The 18,004-nt window shown below is 48.4% G+C and overlaps 2 protein-coding genes across 2 annotated transcripts; both read right to left on the bottom strand.

Moving 5' to 3' along the window:
* Nucleotides 1–7,501: 7,501 nt before the first annotated feature.
* On the bottom strand, nucleotides 7,502–8,176 carry LOC120677707 (polyubiquitin-like). The gene has a single exon (XM_039958875.1). The coding sequence runs from the start codon at nucleotides 8,162–8,164 to the stop codon at nucleotides 7,502–7,504; it is 663 nt and encodes a 220-aa protein (XP_039814809.1). The 5' UTR covers nucleotides 8,165–8,176.
* A 3,711-nt stretch (nucleotides 8,177–11,887) lies between these two features.
* Nucleotides 11,888–16,094, bottom strand: LOC120680033 (glutathione S-transferase T3-like). The gene is made up of 3 exons (XM_039961680.1): nucleotides 15,258–16,094; nucleotides 13,750–14,123; nucleotides 11,888–13,228 (listed from the first exon to the last, which is right to left on the bottom strand). The coding sequence occupies exons 1-3, from the start codon at nucleotides 15,502–15,504 to the stop codon at nucleotides 12,812–12,814; spliced, it is 1,038 nt and encodes a 345-aa protein (XP_039817614.1). The 5' UTR covers nucleotides 15,505–16,094; the 3' UTR covers nucleotides 11,888–12,811.
* Between the last annotated feature and the right edge of the window lie 1,910 nt (nucleotides 16,095–18,004).

The following is an 18,004-nucleotide window of genomic DNA, read 5'->3' as shown; positions in this document are numbered from 1 at the left end:
CCACGGGCTGGTTACACCTGACTTGAATAATTCTCCTTCGGAGATAACGTAGCCCCTCGCTCTTTGGAACATTTTCTTTTCCTCTTTCTCATTTGGCAGCTCAATGTTTCCCCGAAGGTACTCCATTATGGGTGTTCTCCAATCTTCGGCTGAGATGACTGAGATTTGTTTTTCTTTCTTCGGTTTGACTGAAGGTTCTTTGATTTCTTTGAAAAATACATCTGGTGGTAACTTCTCTTTTCTTGATGCTGCCTTTGCCAGTTTGTCTGCTTCGTCATTCATGTGCCTCGGGATATGAACGATGTCGAAGCCTCTGAAATATTTCTCCATGGATCTAACTGCATCAAGGTACTCGATAAGCTCGGGTTTTCTTGCCTCCGAGTCCTTTTCGATGTGATCTCTGACAACCTTCGAGTCTGTTTTGACTATGAAGTTTTGGTGGCCAAGGGCTTTCATTTTATGAAGTCCCAGGAGCAGGGCTTCGTACTCGGTTGTGTTGTTGGTTGACGATTCTAGTTTGCTGAAGGTAAGTCGTGCTGCGTATCTTGTTTTTGCTCCCGAAGGAGACTATGATTGCAGCAATGCCCGCTCTGTCGTTACACCAGGCCCCATCGCAGTGCACGATCCAAGTTCCAGTCGAAGGTTCCTCCTTGAATGTTGGTGATGTCCAATCGGCAATGGAATCTGATTCTTCGGCTTGATGTTTGGGTTGGTGTCCAGGCGATGCTCGATGATGTCTCTGCTAACTCCCCGAAGGTCGTTGGCGGACCATGCAAAAACATCTTGGTTTTTGCGGAGAAACTCGAGGAGTTCTTTCTCCTCTTCAGGCTCTAGGGTTGCATTGATAGTCACCATTTTGTCTGGGAGGTGTTCATCGAGGGGGACCTTCTTGATTTCACAGTCTTCTTCGAAGGTTGCTTTCTCGGTGTCCCCTTTGTGCTTTTCGACTGTAACTGGCTTGGATTCAGTCTGAAGATTGTGCACATTTTTCTGTCCTGGGGTGTGTCCCCGTTCAATGTCCCGCGCAAGTTGCTGGTCCCCGCGAACGGTGATGACCCCTGCGGGAGCTGGCATTTTCATGCACAAGTATAGTTGATGGACGATAGCTTCGAACTTGTTGGTTGTTCCTCTTCCTAAGATTGCGCGGTATGGGTATGGCATTTCTACCACATCGAAGGTGATGTGCTCTGTTCTTGCGTTGGCCGTGTCTCCGAAGGACACGGGGAGTGACAGTTTGCCGATTGCGTTCACTCTCTTTCCTCCGAATCCCATTAAAGGGATTTCCAAAGGTTGAAGCAGGCTTCGGTCGATCCCCATCTTATCGAAGGTGTCGGAGAAGATGATGTCTGCAGAACTGCCGGTGTCAACTAGTATCTTGCCAATCCTCCAGCCCTGAATGTTTGCCTCGATGACAAGAGCGTCTGTGTGTGGGTAGCTGATGAGGTTGACATCTTCTTCAGAGAATGTGATTGGAGAGTGTGACCACTGGGTTCTCTTGGTTGGACCTTCGGAGACGATGCAATGGACTTGCCTGAAGTAGTCCCTGTGTTGCCTTTTGTTTTCGAAGTCCAGGGTAGAACCTCCGGAGATTAGCATGATCATGCCGAAGGATGGTAGTGCCGCGGGTTGGATATTTGTGGTTTGGCTTTCTTGTTTTGGTGGCAGAGCTGGGGGTGGCGGTAGCTATTCCTGAGTGGATTGAGCTTGGGCTGTGGGTTGGATGTTTTGCGTTGTAGGGTTTGGCTGCGGCTGCCAGCTTGGATTGTAGTTGTAGTTAAACATTGGTGGGCGGTATGCTTGTGTAAATGGTTGGGGTGGAACGAACGAAGGCTGTGTGTAGTGTATTTGTTGAGGTTGTTGGGTCCGTGGCCATGTAGTGTGGCCGACTAGCTTGGCCTTTTTCTCGGCCTCCATTCTGTCAAGGGTTTTCTTCTTCTCCGGGCACTAGTTTGTTCTGTGGTCGGAGTCAGATCCATGGAAGTGACAGAAGAATTTTTTGGGGTCACGCGAAGGTCCACGACCTCGCCCCCTTCCTCTGCCGCGACCTCTGCCTCGTGCCCCGGACGAAGGTTGCTTGTCGTTTGAGCGTTGGGGCTCTGGCTCTGGTGGTGTCATGAAGGGATCGAAGGTTATCTGATCCTCATCTTCGTGCGAAGTTTCCAGAGGTAAGATGAGCTGGTGAGCTGGCTGCTTCTCTTGCTGCCATGTTTGCTGGTTGTACTTTTCAGCCTGACGCATGATTCTTCTTTGCTCGACCCTTCTGCGGTGGTCGGCGTCTGACTTCGCGTACTTTTCTGCTTCTGAATAAAGCTCCTCTAGAGTCCTCGGAGGCTCTCTTATGAGGTGGGAAGCAAGCTGACCAGGCAGTAGTCCCTCGATGCATTTTTCTATCGCATCTTTCTCTGGGAAGTTTGGAATTTGAGCCTTCTTTTGGACGAACCTCCGGAAGTAGTCATAGAGGGGCTCACGGTCATGCTGGGGGCACTTGAAATCTTTGACCGTGTTTGTAGTCAGCCTTCTGAAGCCCTGGAAGTCCTGGAGGAGCCTTCCTTTTAGCTGATACCAGTTGTTGATTGATTGCGGAGGCAGGTACGAATACCAGTTGGTCACAGAACCTTCGCAAGCCATGACGAAGGACTTGGCCATGGTGGAGTCGTCACCTCCGGCCGAAGCGATGGTTGCTTAGTAGGCCATGAGGAACTGAGTTGGATCTGTTGTGGCGTTGTACTTGGGGAGTTGAGTTGGCTTGTAGCCGAGCGGCCATGAAGTTCGCTGCAGAGCGACTGAGAGTGGCGAGGTCGGGTCAAATGGGAGGTTGACCGGCGGTGGCCTTTGGTTCTCATTATGAGCGAAGGCTGTCTGTAGGATGACGTGGTTTTCTTGCTGGGAGGAACCTTCGGGCATTTCTTGGTATGCCCTCTGTAAGCTCTCAACTTCTGCCTCCATCTCTGCTGGCCTGCGCCTGGCCTCAGCTAACTTGTTGGCTTGGTCCATTGCCCTCTTTTTGGTTGCAAGCTGGGCTTCGATGTTCTTTTTCTTCATTTCGAGGGCTTTGAGCTTGAGTGCAGTTTCTGTGAGTTGATGAGCTTCGGAGTTTTCAGTGTTATCAAACTGGTCTCCATGAGGGGCAGCTTCGTTGTTGATGTCTTCCATTTGAGGGTTAACTCCTTCATGCTGGGGTTGGGGGCCGTCGAGGTTGCGACCAGGCTCGGTGGAGGTGCTTGTGGTGCCGGCGATGGCTTTCTTCTTCGCTGGGGCCATCGAGGGTTGTCTTACGTGCTGGAACGGTGGGCGCCGCTGTTGGGATCTTTGCTTAGTAGATGCCCAGACAGGGAGCATGAACAGTATGAAAGGTAGCAATGAAAGCAAGTGTCGAACTCTCCAATAATAATCAGAAAATTCAACCCTCTATACTGTGGAGAGAGGGGGCTATTTATACCCCTAGCCCTCGGCCAGGTTTTCCTGAATTGCCCCCTCCCAACTTATTTACAGCTCACTCTTGGCCGGTTCCGGGGTAAAATTACAAGGTGAGATGTTTACAAATCCGACCTTCTTACGTATTCGAAAGGTGTACAATTCCGACCTTCTTACATACTCACGTTTTACTCACATGTCTTCAGTTGACGAAGGTCACCATAACCTTCGGGTACCTGCGGGAATTTGGGTCATGTAGATTACATCAACGATCGACCAGCCGCCATCGTTCCCGGTCGCGGGCTCTTCTCCCGAGGGTCTTGGTCTTCGACTTTACGCTTCCGGGTAGCCGTTCGTCACCTTCGGCGCAGTGGAGGTGAAATCCTTCGGACCGAAGGTCTTGGAGTTTGCGCTTGCGCTTCAGGGCAGCCTTTCGTCACCTTCGGCCTTCAGAAGGTGATATCTTCCGCCACCCGAAGGTCATGGTCCTTGAGCTTGCGCTTCTTAGTGTTCATCCGATACCTTCGGGTGCGCTCATCCCCATTTCGTTGTGGCCCTGCAAACAGGTTAGGGAGCATTTCCGAGGATAAGGGCTTGACCCGAAGGTCCAATCCCCAACAACCCCTACCGAGCTGGTCGTGGCTTGTCCCGCCGACCTCGGCCGGTTCCTCCTGGACTGCGACATGGCGACGGCGGCGGCAGAGAGCCCGAGTTGTTTCTGCCGGTTCCTCCACGACTGCGACATTGGTATTCGCGAGCGGCGACTCGACCAAGGTATTTCTGCGGCCGTCGCCGGTTGGCGACGCGGAAGCCGGGGCACGGAACCGCGGCAGGGCGCGGCGGCCTCGCCGTAGCGGTCCTGCGGCGCGAAGGCTGGGGCACGGCGCCGCAGCCCCCGGCGGCATAGCGTCCATGGAAATGTATGTTTAGTACTTTAAATGTAAAAATATGTTTAGTACTTTAAATGTAGAAATATGTTTAGTACTTTAAATGTAGAAATATGTTTTTTCAAAAATTTTACGAGAGACAACTAAACACCCCCTAGACAAGGTCCTCAAACTACCAAGAGAAGAGACAGAGACACGCAGAGACAGAGAGACGACGCAGCTAGACACCAGTTTTATTGCCCCGGTTTTATTGCCCTGCGCCGCCAGGGGAAGCCGGGAACGCGGGAAGCCCTGTCGGATTCCGATTCCGATTCCGATTTCGATCGCGGCACGCCCACGCACCTCCCGCTCCCGGCCGCATCGGATCCCCACGCACCGCCGGTCAGGGCCCCACGCGCTGCCTGCGCCACTGCGTCGGACTCCCACGCCGCCGCCGCCTCAGCTGGTTTTCGGAAGAGAAACGAAATGGGGGCGCGGTGCAGAGGCTGAATGCGGGGGCAGCAACGTTGAAGCCTGGCTCAAGGATGATACTAATAAGGAATTCCTACTAATAATATTTAGAAGAGTAGAAATCATAGCCCTTGATTAGAGAAATTTCAAACTGTGTGCTGTACTCCCAAAATAAGTTGGAGTGTTTTTTTTTAAAAAAATTGGAATTTAACTAGTTTTGTTTGATTGTTCATTTATGGAGGCCGGACCGCGGGTTAATTTCTATAACATTTGAGGACTTTCTTTGCAAAATAACCAGAAAACGCAAGATATGGCCTGTCCGCTCGGCCAATCCGACGGTCGAGAATGGCCGATGATATGGCCACGCTGGAAGGCCCTCTTTTGGTGCACGAATCGTATATAGAAATTGCGACAGGCGCAGTGGATGAGGATGCGATTTGGCGAGGGGACGGAGAAGCGTCGAGGTAGGGCTAGGTAACCGAGTGAGGTTCAGAGTTTGAAAATTTTTGAAAGTAAAATGAGATTCAAAAAATCGAATCAAATACAAAGGACGTGAGCGGCGGCGGGATCGGGCGGAATGGCGGATTGGCATTTTTTTTACTGTCGAGATTTTGGTTGAGCTGACAATGTCCTTTCTCCTGATCAAGCATGGGCGCTTGATGTCATTGTGACCATTCAGGTTTTAGGGGTCAAAATTTTTTGTGTTGATTTAAAAATTCAAACCAAGTTTATCCTAGCAAGGGTATTTTTGTAATTTTGAAAAAGTTGCAAAGTCCTTTTTACAAAATAGTTTTGTAAAAAACAAAATTTCAACGGGAAATTTTAATTTTCAGTTCAGCCCCTAGAATTTCGGAATATTGCAAAACCAGCCCTGCCTTCATCTTCCTCCTCCTTGCTCGCCTTGAGGATCCCGTACCCCTCCTCCTCCGATCTCCTCGTCTTCTTCAGCAGCATCCCGTCCGACGCGCTCATCCCCTGCAGCTGCAGCTTCCTCTTCATCAGGTGGCGGTCGCTGGCGCCCATCTCGCAGCAAGCGTCTCTACCCTGCCTCTCGATCGAGATGGAGCAGAGATCGATCTGGATGCTGGCCGGCGGCTATGATGATATCGACGGATCGATCGGAAGAACAAAACCTAGTAGAGAGGGCCCGGTTTTATGCGCCAGGCCAGGCCGCCAGAGGGGAACGAAGCCGGGATCGGGTCGGATTCCGATTCCGATCGCGTCACGCCCACGCACCTCCCGGCCGTATCGGACCCACGCACCGCCGGTCAGGGCCCGACCGCGCCACCCGCAGCTGTCTGCCACCTCGTCGGACTCCCACGCCGCCGGCCGCCGCCTCAGTTGGTTTTCGGAAGAGAAGGAAATGGGGGCGCGGTGCAGAGGCGAGTGCGGGGGCAGCATCGTTGAAGCCTGGTTGAGGGATGATAATAATATGATATAAGGCAAAATTGGCTAGGGACACCATTAAAACATGAATTTTGCTATAGACCACTAAAAAACTTGTCTTTGCCACAACACATTTTAAAACCATGGTAGTTTGGTGTGGGATAATATACCTTTTATTATACTAAGTAATAATAGAAAACCATGCGAAAAGACGACTGCACCTCTTTCTCCCTAACATCAAACTCCACTAGACGCCTCCTTATTCTGCCGCTCACCTTACGCCTCCTCTCCACCGGCGGCCCCAGGGGCTGAGCCGCGGGTCGCGGAACAGGCTCACCTCCTGGTGCCGGTCCGTGCAATGTGTTGCGGTTAGGCCGCCGCGCCCCTAGGCGCAGCCATCCGCGTGCGGGGCGGCTGGCCGACCGGGGTCACCGTCGTACCGGAGAAGGGGCGGCCGGCCACCGGGAGTAGGCGGAGCAGGGGTGGATGAAGGGGTGGGCGGAGCAGGGGTGTCCGGCCGTCGGGGGTCACCGCCACATCGGAGCAGGTGCGGCTGGCCATCGGAGGTCCCCGGAGCAGGGGCAGCCAGAGCAGAGGTGGCCGGCCGCCGGGGGTCACCGGAGCAGGGGCGGAGTAGGGGCTGCCAGAGTGGGATGTATGGCGAAAATTTGTCAGGTCTGGTGCAGGATTGATAAGAACATACAATAGGTTTTTCATTGCGAGAACATAAACTAGACCAGACGGTTCAGCAGTGCAAGTGCAAACCAAACACATTGTTTTACTACACCAGCGGTCGCTCCAAACGTTATATATATTCTTCAATTCATATATTTTATATAGCAAAGTAGATCGATCTCTCTATTTCAAAAGCCTGAAGCAACAAATTACACACCTTGAAGAAAACAAAGGAAAATATTATTTTTAAAGATGGAGCAAAAGAAAATACATTTGTATTCTTCAATTCAGGAAGTACTGTGCATTATGAAACACACATTATTATAAGATCATAGCAAAGCACCAGAAGATGAAACCAAATAATTTTTATGCCTTGCACCAAATCTGTTTTCAGTGAACTTTCTATGCATGAGATCGTGTCGATTTCTACTGATTGGAGTGGACAAGGAACGGAGCGTTAGAAGAGAGAAGAAAGATCAAGAACGAGATTTGTTTCCAGATATTATATTATAAATATAGATGAAAATGGCTATGCATGTGGCCGGCCATGTACTCTATATGATGACTAACCATGATGTTTGGGTGCCATAACGAGTGATTTACTAATAACACACCATTTCTGGCATGGAAAGAGACAAGACTGCAGCAAGAGATACTTCGTTGTTGAATGACCATGCATGGCATCAATCTCAACAACCACAAAGGCAGAGTACCACATGGATGGTGCACTCGTTCGTAATGTTATAGTCTGCCAGGGTGCGGTCGTCCTCCAGTTGTTTGCCAGCAAAGATGATGCGCATCTGTTTAGGACGATTGCCGTCCTTCTCATAGATCTTCACCTTGACAGCTTCGATAGTATCTGAGCTGTCAACGTCAAGAGGGAAGGTCTTTCCGTACAATGTCTTCGCGAAGATCCGCATCGTACCTATTGGAACTGGATGCAGGACAAGGAGAACAGTGGACTCCTTGCAAATGTTGTGGTCCGCCAAGGTGCGGCTGTCATCCAGCTGTTTGTTCTCAAAGATGAGACACTGCTGACTCTTGGGGAATCCCTCCATGAATTCAATCCTGCTCTTGACGGTGTCAATAGTATCTAAGCTGTCGACCTCAAGAGTAATGGTCTTGCCAGCTAGTGTCTCCATTACATAGATTTGCATCTTTTCTTGGAGATCAAGCGTGGCTTGATGCTGGATGTCATAATCAGCCAATGTAAGGTTGTCCTGTAGCTGCACCCCATCAAAGACCAGGTGATGTTGTTCCAGAATCTTTGCCTTAACAGTATGCAAGGTATCTGATGGTTGGACCCTGAGGCGGATTGTCCTACCGGTGGGGCTCCTCACAAAGATATACATCTGAACGAGCAGAACCAAACATCACAAACTTTTTAGACAAAAGTGTTTCAATTCAGATTATTTTAAGGCTATACAACAATATACAAAATAAAATGCCAACAGTTCCAGCAGGTAGTAGGAACCTGTTATCTAAAGAAGCAGTAGAAGCAAGAACAGAAATCTACTGCATAAATACGTACAGTTGGTACAGATTACAGAGTAAGAAGGCCGGTGTCACATTAAGCCTACCATGCAATGTTAAGTCTTGACAAAGCATTAAAAAAATTGCCTGGTTAACTCAATTCTGTAAATTGGAGAGATAAAGTGAATACGGAATTCTCATTTTGCTGAAATTTGTACTGGAATATATAGAACCCAAGGCATGCGAATGCCGGATCAGAATCTAAAAGAATCTACTTCAGACTTTCAGAGTTGCTACTACACTGCATCTATGTAACTGAAGAAACAGAATATGCAGGCCGTAATTTCCACCAGAAACTAAAATTAATGGCGGACGCTTGCTTCTGTTTAGGACATAGAACAATAGCCAAAGAAAAACGTCGACGACTCAAACAGGCAGTAGAATAAAGAAGTCAAATCTACAGTCACAAAAGGCTGATACGGTATATGTATATACATGCAAAAAAATTATACTTTTAAAAATAAGCATCTGATTATTAGAGCATCTCCAACAGCTCTTGCATTATGTTAGGTAAATTTGAAGATTATATCCCCTTTGCAAAAATAGAAAACCACCTAAGTCTATAGGATAATTCAAGAGATTATGTAAAACATAATTGCTATATTCAAAACTGATCCCACGTCATACTATTCCGTCCGATCGTTTCTTTTCCACGCTAGCAGCCGCGTCCATCGGAACGCCGCCACCGCGATCATCTTGTACGCCGCGCCGCCGGCACGTTTGCCTCATCGCGTCCACGTGACCGGCAAGGACGCACGACACCACATCCATCGCGCCGCCTCCGCCGCGATCCATCGATCCCTATCGCCGCCGTGCTGAGTACCATCGATCCCTCATCCCTGGCACGTGGATAATCAGAGAAGCAAGCAGCGACCGCCTGCTGGTGGACGTTCCATCAAATTGAATTCAGGTACGTGCTTACTACCATATAGTGCATTCAATCCGTACTGCATTGAAGCCATTTTTTTTATGAGCCATGTTTTGATTCAGACTGAAATCTTGCGTGGTTGATTGGGTATTGGAGAACAACGTCCTAGAGTATGGATTCAGACGATGAATTCAATCAATTTGTAATGGATGAAATCATTGATTCCTCCTCTTCTGATGATGAGAGGAAAGCTGCTATTTTGGGTGCCGCGCACATGATAGTTGATGATACGTTAATCATCCGGGTCGAATTGGTTCCGTCGAGGGACATGAGGTTGTGGATCGTGAAAGAGTACTACACCATGGTCTTCTTTACAAAGACTATTTCTCAGAAAAACCTACTTTCGGACCAAAAACTTTTAGACGCAGGTTAGTATTTGTGCCTACAATTTCTATCGTTATGGTTATTTTTAATAGGTTGCTTTATAAATGGAGCTAATGTTTTATTTGTGTCATGACATAGGTTTCGGATGAAACGACATGTATTCATGCGCATAATGAATGCTGTTGAGGAGCATGATGAATATTTTGTGCAGAAGAGGAACGCGGCTGGTACCCTAGGACTATCTTGTTTGTAGAAGGTTGTGGTAGCATTTCGACTACTAGCTTATGGCGTCGCGGCCGATGCTTTGGATGAGTATATTCATATTGGTGAGAGTACCGCTTTAGAAGCTTTGATTTTTGGACAGGAGTACATGAGATTGCCTAATGAAGAGGATACCGCTAGATTGCTGGTAATTGGAGCCAACAGAGGTTTCCCTGGTATGCTTGGGTCCATAGATTGTATGCACTGGAGCTGGAAAAATTATCCTAATGCATGGCACGGTATGTACCGTGGACATAAAAAGGAGCCAACAATTATACTTGAAGCAGTTGCTTCTAAAGATCTCTGGATATGGCATTCATTCTTTGGTATGCCTGGTTCACATAATGATATCAATGTGCTTCAAAGGTCTCCTATATTTGCAAGGCTTGCTGAGGGAGAAGGTCCACAAGTTAATTTCAACATCAATGGCAATGATTATTCTATGGGTTATTATCTTGCAGATGGCATATATCCGTCGTGGGCCACTTTTGTGAAGACTATTCCGGAGCCTCAAGGTAATAAAAAGAAATTGCAAAGGCGCAAAAAGCTTGTAGAAAGAATGTTGAACATTCATTTGGGGTTCTACAATCTCGGTTTGCTATTGTTCGTGGGCCGGCTCGATTGTGGGATGAAGAGTCGCTAGGAAATATTATGAGGGCTTGCATCATAATGCATAACATGATCGTTGAAGATGAGAGAGATGAGTACACTGATGAATATGATTGCGACTATGACGACATGGGAGAAAAGTTGACAGTATTCCATAATGAAGCGCCAGAACTAGAAGCCTTCATTCAGAATTACAAGAACATCAAGAATAAGGAAACGCACACTCGCCTTCAGGCAGATTTGATCGAGCACCTGTGGAGTTATCACCCAGATTTATACTCTCTTGATTAATTAGAGAAGCTGTACCCTTTTGATTAATTAGACAAGTTGTACCCAGATTTGTAACCTCTCCGTTTGTCTTTTCCCCCCCAACAATGCTGGTAATTTATACCCTCTTAATTAATTAGCAAATGGAACTTGTTTGTCCCATCACCAGGTTCTTTTATACGGTCACAAGGTACAAGCTAGCACAGTAACGTGATTTATACCATCTTGAGTTTGCCTCATTGCCATGAAAAAAAAATCAGCAATAGAATTTGTTTTGACCGGCCACACATGCACACAGGTTGTTTTGACAGAAACACAGGTTGTTTTCACCACCATTTCAAATTGAATTCAGGTACTTGGTGACTACCATATAGTGCATTCAATCCGTACTGCATTCGCAGGCCTTAGCATGCACGCAGGCCATTGGAGACATGACAGAAAAACACAACTTCTTTGCATGAATCACAAGCATGAGAGCAATTTGATCCAGCTAAACTCAGTCTGAAACAACCGCACAGAAGGATGATACTGAATTTCAATTCAGTAGCTACAACAAGCAGCACATGCCTCAAGCCAACAGGGGCACTGAAATCATCAAGCTTGTCGCTGAGCACATTCAAAAGTAAGATGATAGACACATTTTCCAACCCAGCACAAGATAAGGTGTCGAATACATGGACACAGGTTCACTTTTGACAGAAATAGTAGTATCCAGGGCATCCAGATGATAAAAATAGTTTCATGACCGACAAAGGTAAACAACGATAGACTCAACTAAACTGAACTTAAACCTGACCTAAACAGTTCCAGAACTGAACCCGAACTAAATCGTGACAAAATCTAGATATTCAAACGCCTTTCTAGAATCTTGTTCTTATGATATTGGAAATACTGCTGTTCTTCAAAGGCTATTGTGCTCAAATCCATAGCAATAATTTTGTCTTCTTCCAGCTCTCTTTCGAACTCAAATTTCTCTCTCCAACTTCATCTTTTCCACCTGCAGATCTCTCTCCAACTTGATCTTGTAGAAGGGATAGAATTGGTGTAATGGATGGATTGTATTAGCCTGAGCCTTGGGGCTGAATATATAGGGGTACATGATTTGGAGGGCAAGAAGCCTCTCCTACAGATCTGGTAGGATACGGATACAATCCTAATCTACCTAATATAGAGATATCCCTAATATACTCTAACATCCCCCTGCAGTCACAGCGGGAGCGTCGCAGACGGTGAGACTGGAGAGAAGTCGATAAACTGACATCCCCCCGCAGTCACAACGGTCAGTGCGCCGCAGATGTTGTGGCTGGAGTGGAAAACCACAAGGTTGCTCAAGCAGATGATAGCCCTTTGTGCCGATGTCGAGGTAGCCGAGGTGAGGGCGAGTAGCCATGGTCGATGATGCCGTACGTAGAGTAGCCGTGGTCGAAGTAGCTATGTCAAGGTTGCCGACGACAAGGTAGCCGCACATGAAGCCGCGGGCGCACGAGGAGGCGCCATGGTGGTGGCGTAATGGAGAAGACGCCGGAGACGAAGATGGCGACACGTCGAGGCAGTCGTAGAGGGAGCGATGCCGAAGTCGAAGCAGTCAGGCCATCGGGCGACACATGCTCGAGCTTGCCAGGCTCGGGAACGCATCGGGGACGATGGGCACGCACCGGTGTTGCCAATACCGAACGTGCAAGGGAGGATGCACAACCAGATGATGTCACCGAGGGGGACCAGCAGAGAAGGCCTCCATGGCAGTCGCAGGCGCAGAAGAAGGCGAGGTAGAAGATGCCAACGCCTGCTGTTGCTGGAGTAGACGAAGTAGTCGGGGACGAGATGGCGACGCTGGCGACGTGGTTGTGCTAGACGAAGCGATGAGGGAAGGAAGCTAGGTCTAGGATTAGGAACCCTAGTCTCGTGATACCATGTAGAAGGGATAGAATTGGTGTAATGGATGGATTGTATTAGCCTGAGCCTTGGGGCTGAATATATAGGGGTACATGATTTGGAGGGCAAGAAGCCTCTCCTACAGATCTGGTAGGATACGGATACAATCATAATCTACCTAATATAGAGATATCCCTAATATACTCTAACAGATATTTTCCTCCTGCAGAGCAAAGACCTTGTTGCATCTCTCTTCTTTCTTCAAATCTTTCAGAGCATCAGCTTCTTTAATCTTTGCAGCAAGATAGTCCAATGCTTCGATGGTCGAACGTTGGCGTAGCTTCTTTTTCTCCTTCTTGGTTCCATTCGGTCTTTGTGAAGAATCTTGAGCTGGTGCTTCATTTGCACCGCTACTAGCATTTGTGACTACGGGTAGAAGTGATGACGGAGAAGAGTTTTCCTTTGTCTTCTGTTTCTTATTACTAGTTGTTTTTGGTCCACCAATTTGCTTGCGTCTTTCCATCCACTTGGGCTGGTCCTTCAGAATTCTCCAGCAATGCATTAAGGCAAAATTCCTATGTTTCTTGTCTTCTGACTTAAACAGTGCACATGCTGCTGCAATCTGTACATAGACATGAAAGTACAACCTTTAGTCACAAGTTAGGATAAACAAACTTCTAAAAAAAATATAGAAAGGAAAGTGGGTACTCAGTTATTGGCTTTAATCAACTTAAACAACATGACAAAATTGCTAGTTCATGTAAAAGAAACAAGAAAAAGGTTAGAGGTTCTTGCCCTATCAAATGTAGCTAAATATCATCAGTTTGCTGACATGCAAGTCATGGGAATAGCTGATGCATAAAAATATATATCATGCTGTCAATGAAACAAACTTTAACTGCTATATCAATATTAAGCTGACACTTCTGTTGATATACAACAATTTGTTTAATTCCTGTGTAAGAGATATTGTTGTTCCAAGAAACATTGCGTGAATAAAAAAATGAAGTTGATGCAAATTATCTTAGACAAATCAGAACAACAAAATTAAGATATTATTCATACATGCCTAAGCCATAAAATGGGTTTACCATATTTCTGTTGGTAGTGAGGAATATATTTGTTTGCAAGGAATATAATTACCTTGTCATCAACTGAGCAACCACTCTGATTTCTATCCTCAATCCTGGTCACACATCCACAAAAAGTATTGACATCATGTTGTATAGTGGACCATCGATTCATTAAAGAACCTTGTGTACGATCTGACTCGAATGACTTGTTAGCATGGAAATAGTCATGGATTCTTTCCCAATAGGAGGCTTGTGATTGATCAACTCCTCGAATAGGATCCATGCCCACATTTAGCCATGCAGACACAAGCAGTCTGTCCTCATCATCTCTGAATTTTTTTGTTCTTCCCTGGGATCCTTTAGCTGCTGCAGGACCATGATCTTGAGACTCTTGTACAGGCAGATTTATGAGATCGCTGAAATATGACCCTAAACCCATATCACCTGCCACAACAAGAACATAATTAATCAGATGACAAGCGGCAACAGAGAAGAGGTTAACAGAAAATGTTCCGAGTATGTGGCCTGAGAAACACCGCTGTGTTTTTATACAGCATGAATTGGAAGTTATTCAATCAGATGAGGTAATGGTTCAGGTTCAGTCATACACTCTAAAACATTAGTCTACCATGCATGTCTAGTGAGAGGTAGCTATCTCAGTTGGACATAATTCTGCCTAGTCTGTTTCAGCTTATTAAACCAGATTATCCGTGCATGCTTCGTCCAACCAGACATCTGAGAGCAGCCTAAATATCAGCATCATATACTGAGTGGTATGCCTATATCACCCACTTGGCTGCTACGGTTGTTAAATACTGCCACGCTGTGCCGTGTCTGAATAATGTTTCCCAACTTTCCCATAAGTATTTCTTCAAATTCTGAACTATATATTAAACTTATGAAGCATACAAAAAACATACTATTGTTTTTCTGCATGAGGATCAGACTGTGACGGCCTGAAGTAGGCATGAGGATCTACTGGGTACTGTTATTTTTTCTTGTAAATATTGGAGTAGGCATTATTGGTACTGCAAGTTAAATGCTACAATTTTTTTTTCTTTATGACAGCAGGATATTTTTCCTACACTAGTATAAGCTACTAAAAGGCATTGCTGCGTTTCTAATATTCCTTTGAGACCTTCCTGTTCAATTAATGATTGCTTTATTCATTGAATCAGGATCAAGACCAGAAACTTCTGACTATCCTCAGTCAAGTGAGGTAAGCTCATTTTCTCTTCTGTGTTATCTTCCTACTCCTTTGGCAGATGACATAGATCTAGTGCAACTAATAATAAGAATATCACAGTCTGTTCAACACTTAGAAACTCTATTCTTGTTACTCACTAATTCAGGCATCTCATAAATGTACTGATGCTTTCCTGATGTTCAGATTTTGAAATTGTGCAGGTCGCAGTGGGTGTTTCAAACAATCTAAAATTGATACTGAATACTCCTAGGCTATTGAATCCAGCATTTTAACCATACCATTCATATGTTAATAAGTTAAGAATATATGGCAGTTTGCACAGAACAAGCATCAGGTACTCAGGCAAAACAAGGATAAAACTGAAATCTCACCACTGCAGCCATCCCGTACGAATTGCTCACCATTGAGCAGATCCTCACGCATCTGGCCACTGAAGTTAGATGGCGGATAAGCGAACCTGGGTTCCTCTAGAGGTGTCGAGACAATCGGCGCCGGCGCGAGGAGGGCAGCGCGTGGGAGCAGCTCTGCCACGGCAGTAGGGCGCGGGAGCGGCACCGGCGGAAGAGGGTACAAGCGGCTCATCGGCGCGTCTCCGGCAGGGTGCGGCCGCTTGAACATGGCGACAACGAGCGGCGGCGGCGCGAGGAGGCGGGAGCAGCGAGAGGAGGCGATGGCCGCGCGACGGGGAGAAAGCCGGGAGAGGGGTCACGCGAGCGAGAGGGGTCAAGCGCGGGATGGAGCCGCCAAAATGGGCGCGCGGGAGGGCGAGTGCTCGCGGGAACGGGAGTACGCGGGCGGGAATCTCCGATGGCAAGCGGCGGGGGAGCGGCAAACATGGCTACCGGCTTTCACGGGATGAAGGAGAAGAAAGCCAGCGGAGGATTTTAGAAGACCTGTTGGAAGCCGATTTTTAGCGCCCTTTTCTATTTTTCCAGATACAAAGTCATTTAGAAGATCTTTTGGAGATGCTCTTAGTTACCGTGGCAAGGACACATAGCGAGAATTCCCATCTCTAAATCTAAATTAATCTAGTATATATAGACTTGGTTCTCTAGATGAACGAATTTTTTCCGCAAAGGAAAGGATGAACAGTTGCGATATTCTCGATCTAACCAATCCTCCAAGAAACCATATCTTTGATGACCCCCCAAAATTCCAGCCTACCACGAATATGAAAGAGACTGCGAGTAGTATAGAGACAGGCAAAAGTTAAAGAAGGTCGCGTACCCTGCTAAGTTGTCGAATCGGAGATGCTTGTTGCTCGAATCAAATCAGTGGGCGTTGTTGCCTCGATCCGCCGGAGAGCGCGGAGCAGAGAGATTGGAACTTGAAAGGGTTGGGGAAAGGGAAAGACAGCTTGCACTTTATCGTCACAAAAGGAGTTTCCAAGTCGGAAAGGGGGCGACTTTGATTTGATGAAGAATTGAAGATCCTGTTCGGCCGGTTGGAAATGGCTGGGCTGGAGGAGACGGTTCCGGCCAGCCCCCCAGCCAGCCGCGGTGGCCATGGAGGAGACGGCGCTCACGGCGACAAAGACGCGCGCTGCGGCGGAGAGGCGGTCGCGGGGCTGGTCGAATGGGAGGGTAGGGAGCGGGGGCAAAGGGGACGACGAGAGCAGGTGCAGCGCGAAGCGGGCCAGGAGGCGGCGGAGGCGCTCGGTGATGGCGTTGCAGGCGTCCAGGAGCGTAACGCCGGCGTCGAGGTGCGCCGCGACGGCGGAGAGGCGGCCGCGTCCCCCTCGCCGGCGAGTGCGGGCGCCGCCTCCGCAAGCGTGAGCGCGAGGAGGTCGGCGAGCCGCACGAGCGCCGCGCCACGCCAGGAGCCGCACGAGCGCAGGCCTTGGAGGCTACCGCAGTCCGCAGGCTGCTGCAGCACCTGGCCATGGGCGGTGCGGCGTCTGAGTGGTGGTGGGGTGAGGGCAGGGGAGGCGACCGGAGGCTTCCAGCCATTCGGTTGGGCTGGGCTGGGCTGGTTCTGGCTGGGCAGCCCAGCCGCGGCTCCAGCCAACCAAACAGGCGGGAAGAGTCTGGTCGAGTCGTTCGTTGTTTACGGCCCATGCAAGTCGAAAGCAAGCCCGGCCCATGCTGGGTGGTGAAACCGGCGGAAAGCAGGCCCAGAGCCCATCAAACTGCCGGCTTCTTAGCCCACCCACACTGCAAGGCGCGAACGCTGTCAGCGAGTGACTGCGGCAGATGGAGCTGGTGGACTCACCGGCCGGCGTCATTCTCGTCGGAGGCGCCCCTTAATTGCAGGCTGGAACGGAGTTTCCAGGAAGAAGTGTCATTAATCCAAGCGGGGGCTGCACCGGGTGCACTTTGCAGGCCGGCTGCACCAAATTTTTTTTCCCAACAAACAATGACAGAGTATGAAGTGAGGTTTTTCATTGGGAGACATAAACCAGACCAGATGGTTCAGCAGTGCAAGTGCAAACCAAACACACTGTTGAGCAAGTTAACAAAAACAATTTTTCCATTAAAAAAACGATGGGAACAACTTATTTTTTGGGCTTTCCTAACGTGTCAGGCCGGCCCATGGGCCTGAAACCTATGCTGGCCCAACGCTTCACACATTCGACGTTCGTGGCAACATGGGCCCTAATTTCCTAAATAGTTAAATATACCAGCGGTCCTCAAACTTGTCCTCAGGTACCACTTAGGTCCACAAACTCGCAAAATCAAAATCTGGCATACTAAACTTGTTAAGTTGTGCCACTTAGATCCATACACCCTGATATAGCACCACATCTAGCCCGCGCTGTCGCCCCTGCCCCGCACTGCCGCCCCTGCTCCGGTCCGCCGCGAGTAGCGCCTGGAGGGCGCGCCGGGTAGGGCCGAGCTCGAGGCCAGGGAGGCGGATGGAGAAGGGGGCGGCGCTCGAACAGGGGCGACGCTCCAGCAGGGGGCCTGGCCGTAGGAGCCGGCGTGGCCGAGGGAGGAACAGCTCTACGTGCTGCAGCTCTTAGCCGGCGCCGGCGGTGGGAGGAGCGGCGTGCAGTGTGCGGCAGCCCTACCTCCTCTCTCTCTATCCCCTCAAGAATATGAAGGTAGAAGATAATAAAACTAAAGGGCATTTTTTACATATATTCATGCATCTTGAAGGGATATGGACCTAAGTGGCA

The sequence above is a fragment of the Panicum virgatum genome, chromosome 6N (assembly GCF_016808335.1).
Source record: "Panicum virgatum strain AP13 chromosome 6N, P.virgatum_v5, whole genome shotgun sequence".
In the NCBI taxonomy this organism is placed as follows: domain Eukaryota; kingdom Viridiplantae; phylum Streptophyta; class Magnoliopsida; order Poales; family Poaceae; genus Panicum; species Panicum virgatum.
The sequence above is the reverse complement of the archived record's forward strand: the minus strand, read 5'-3'. Positions and strand labels throughout refer to the sequence as shown.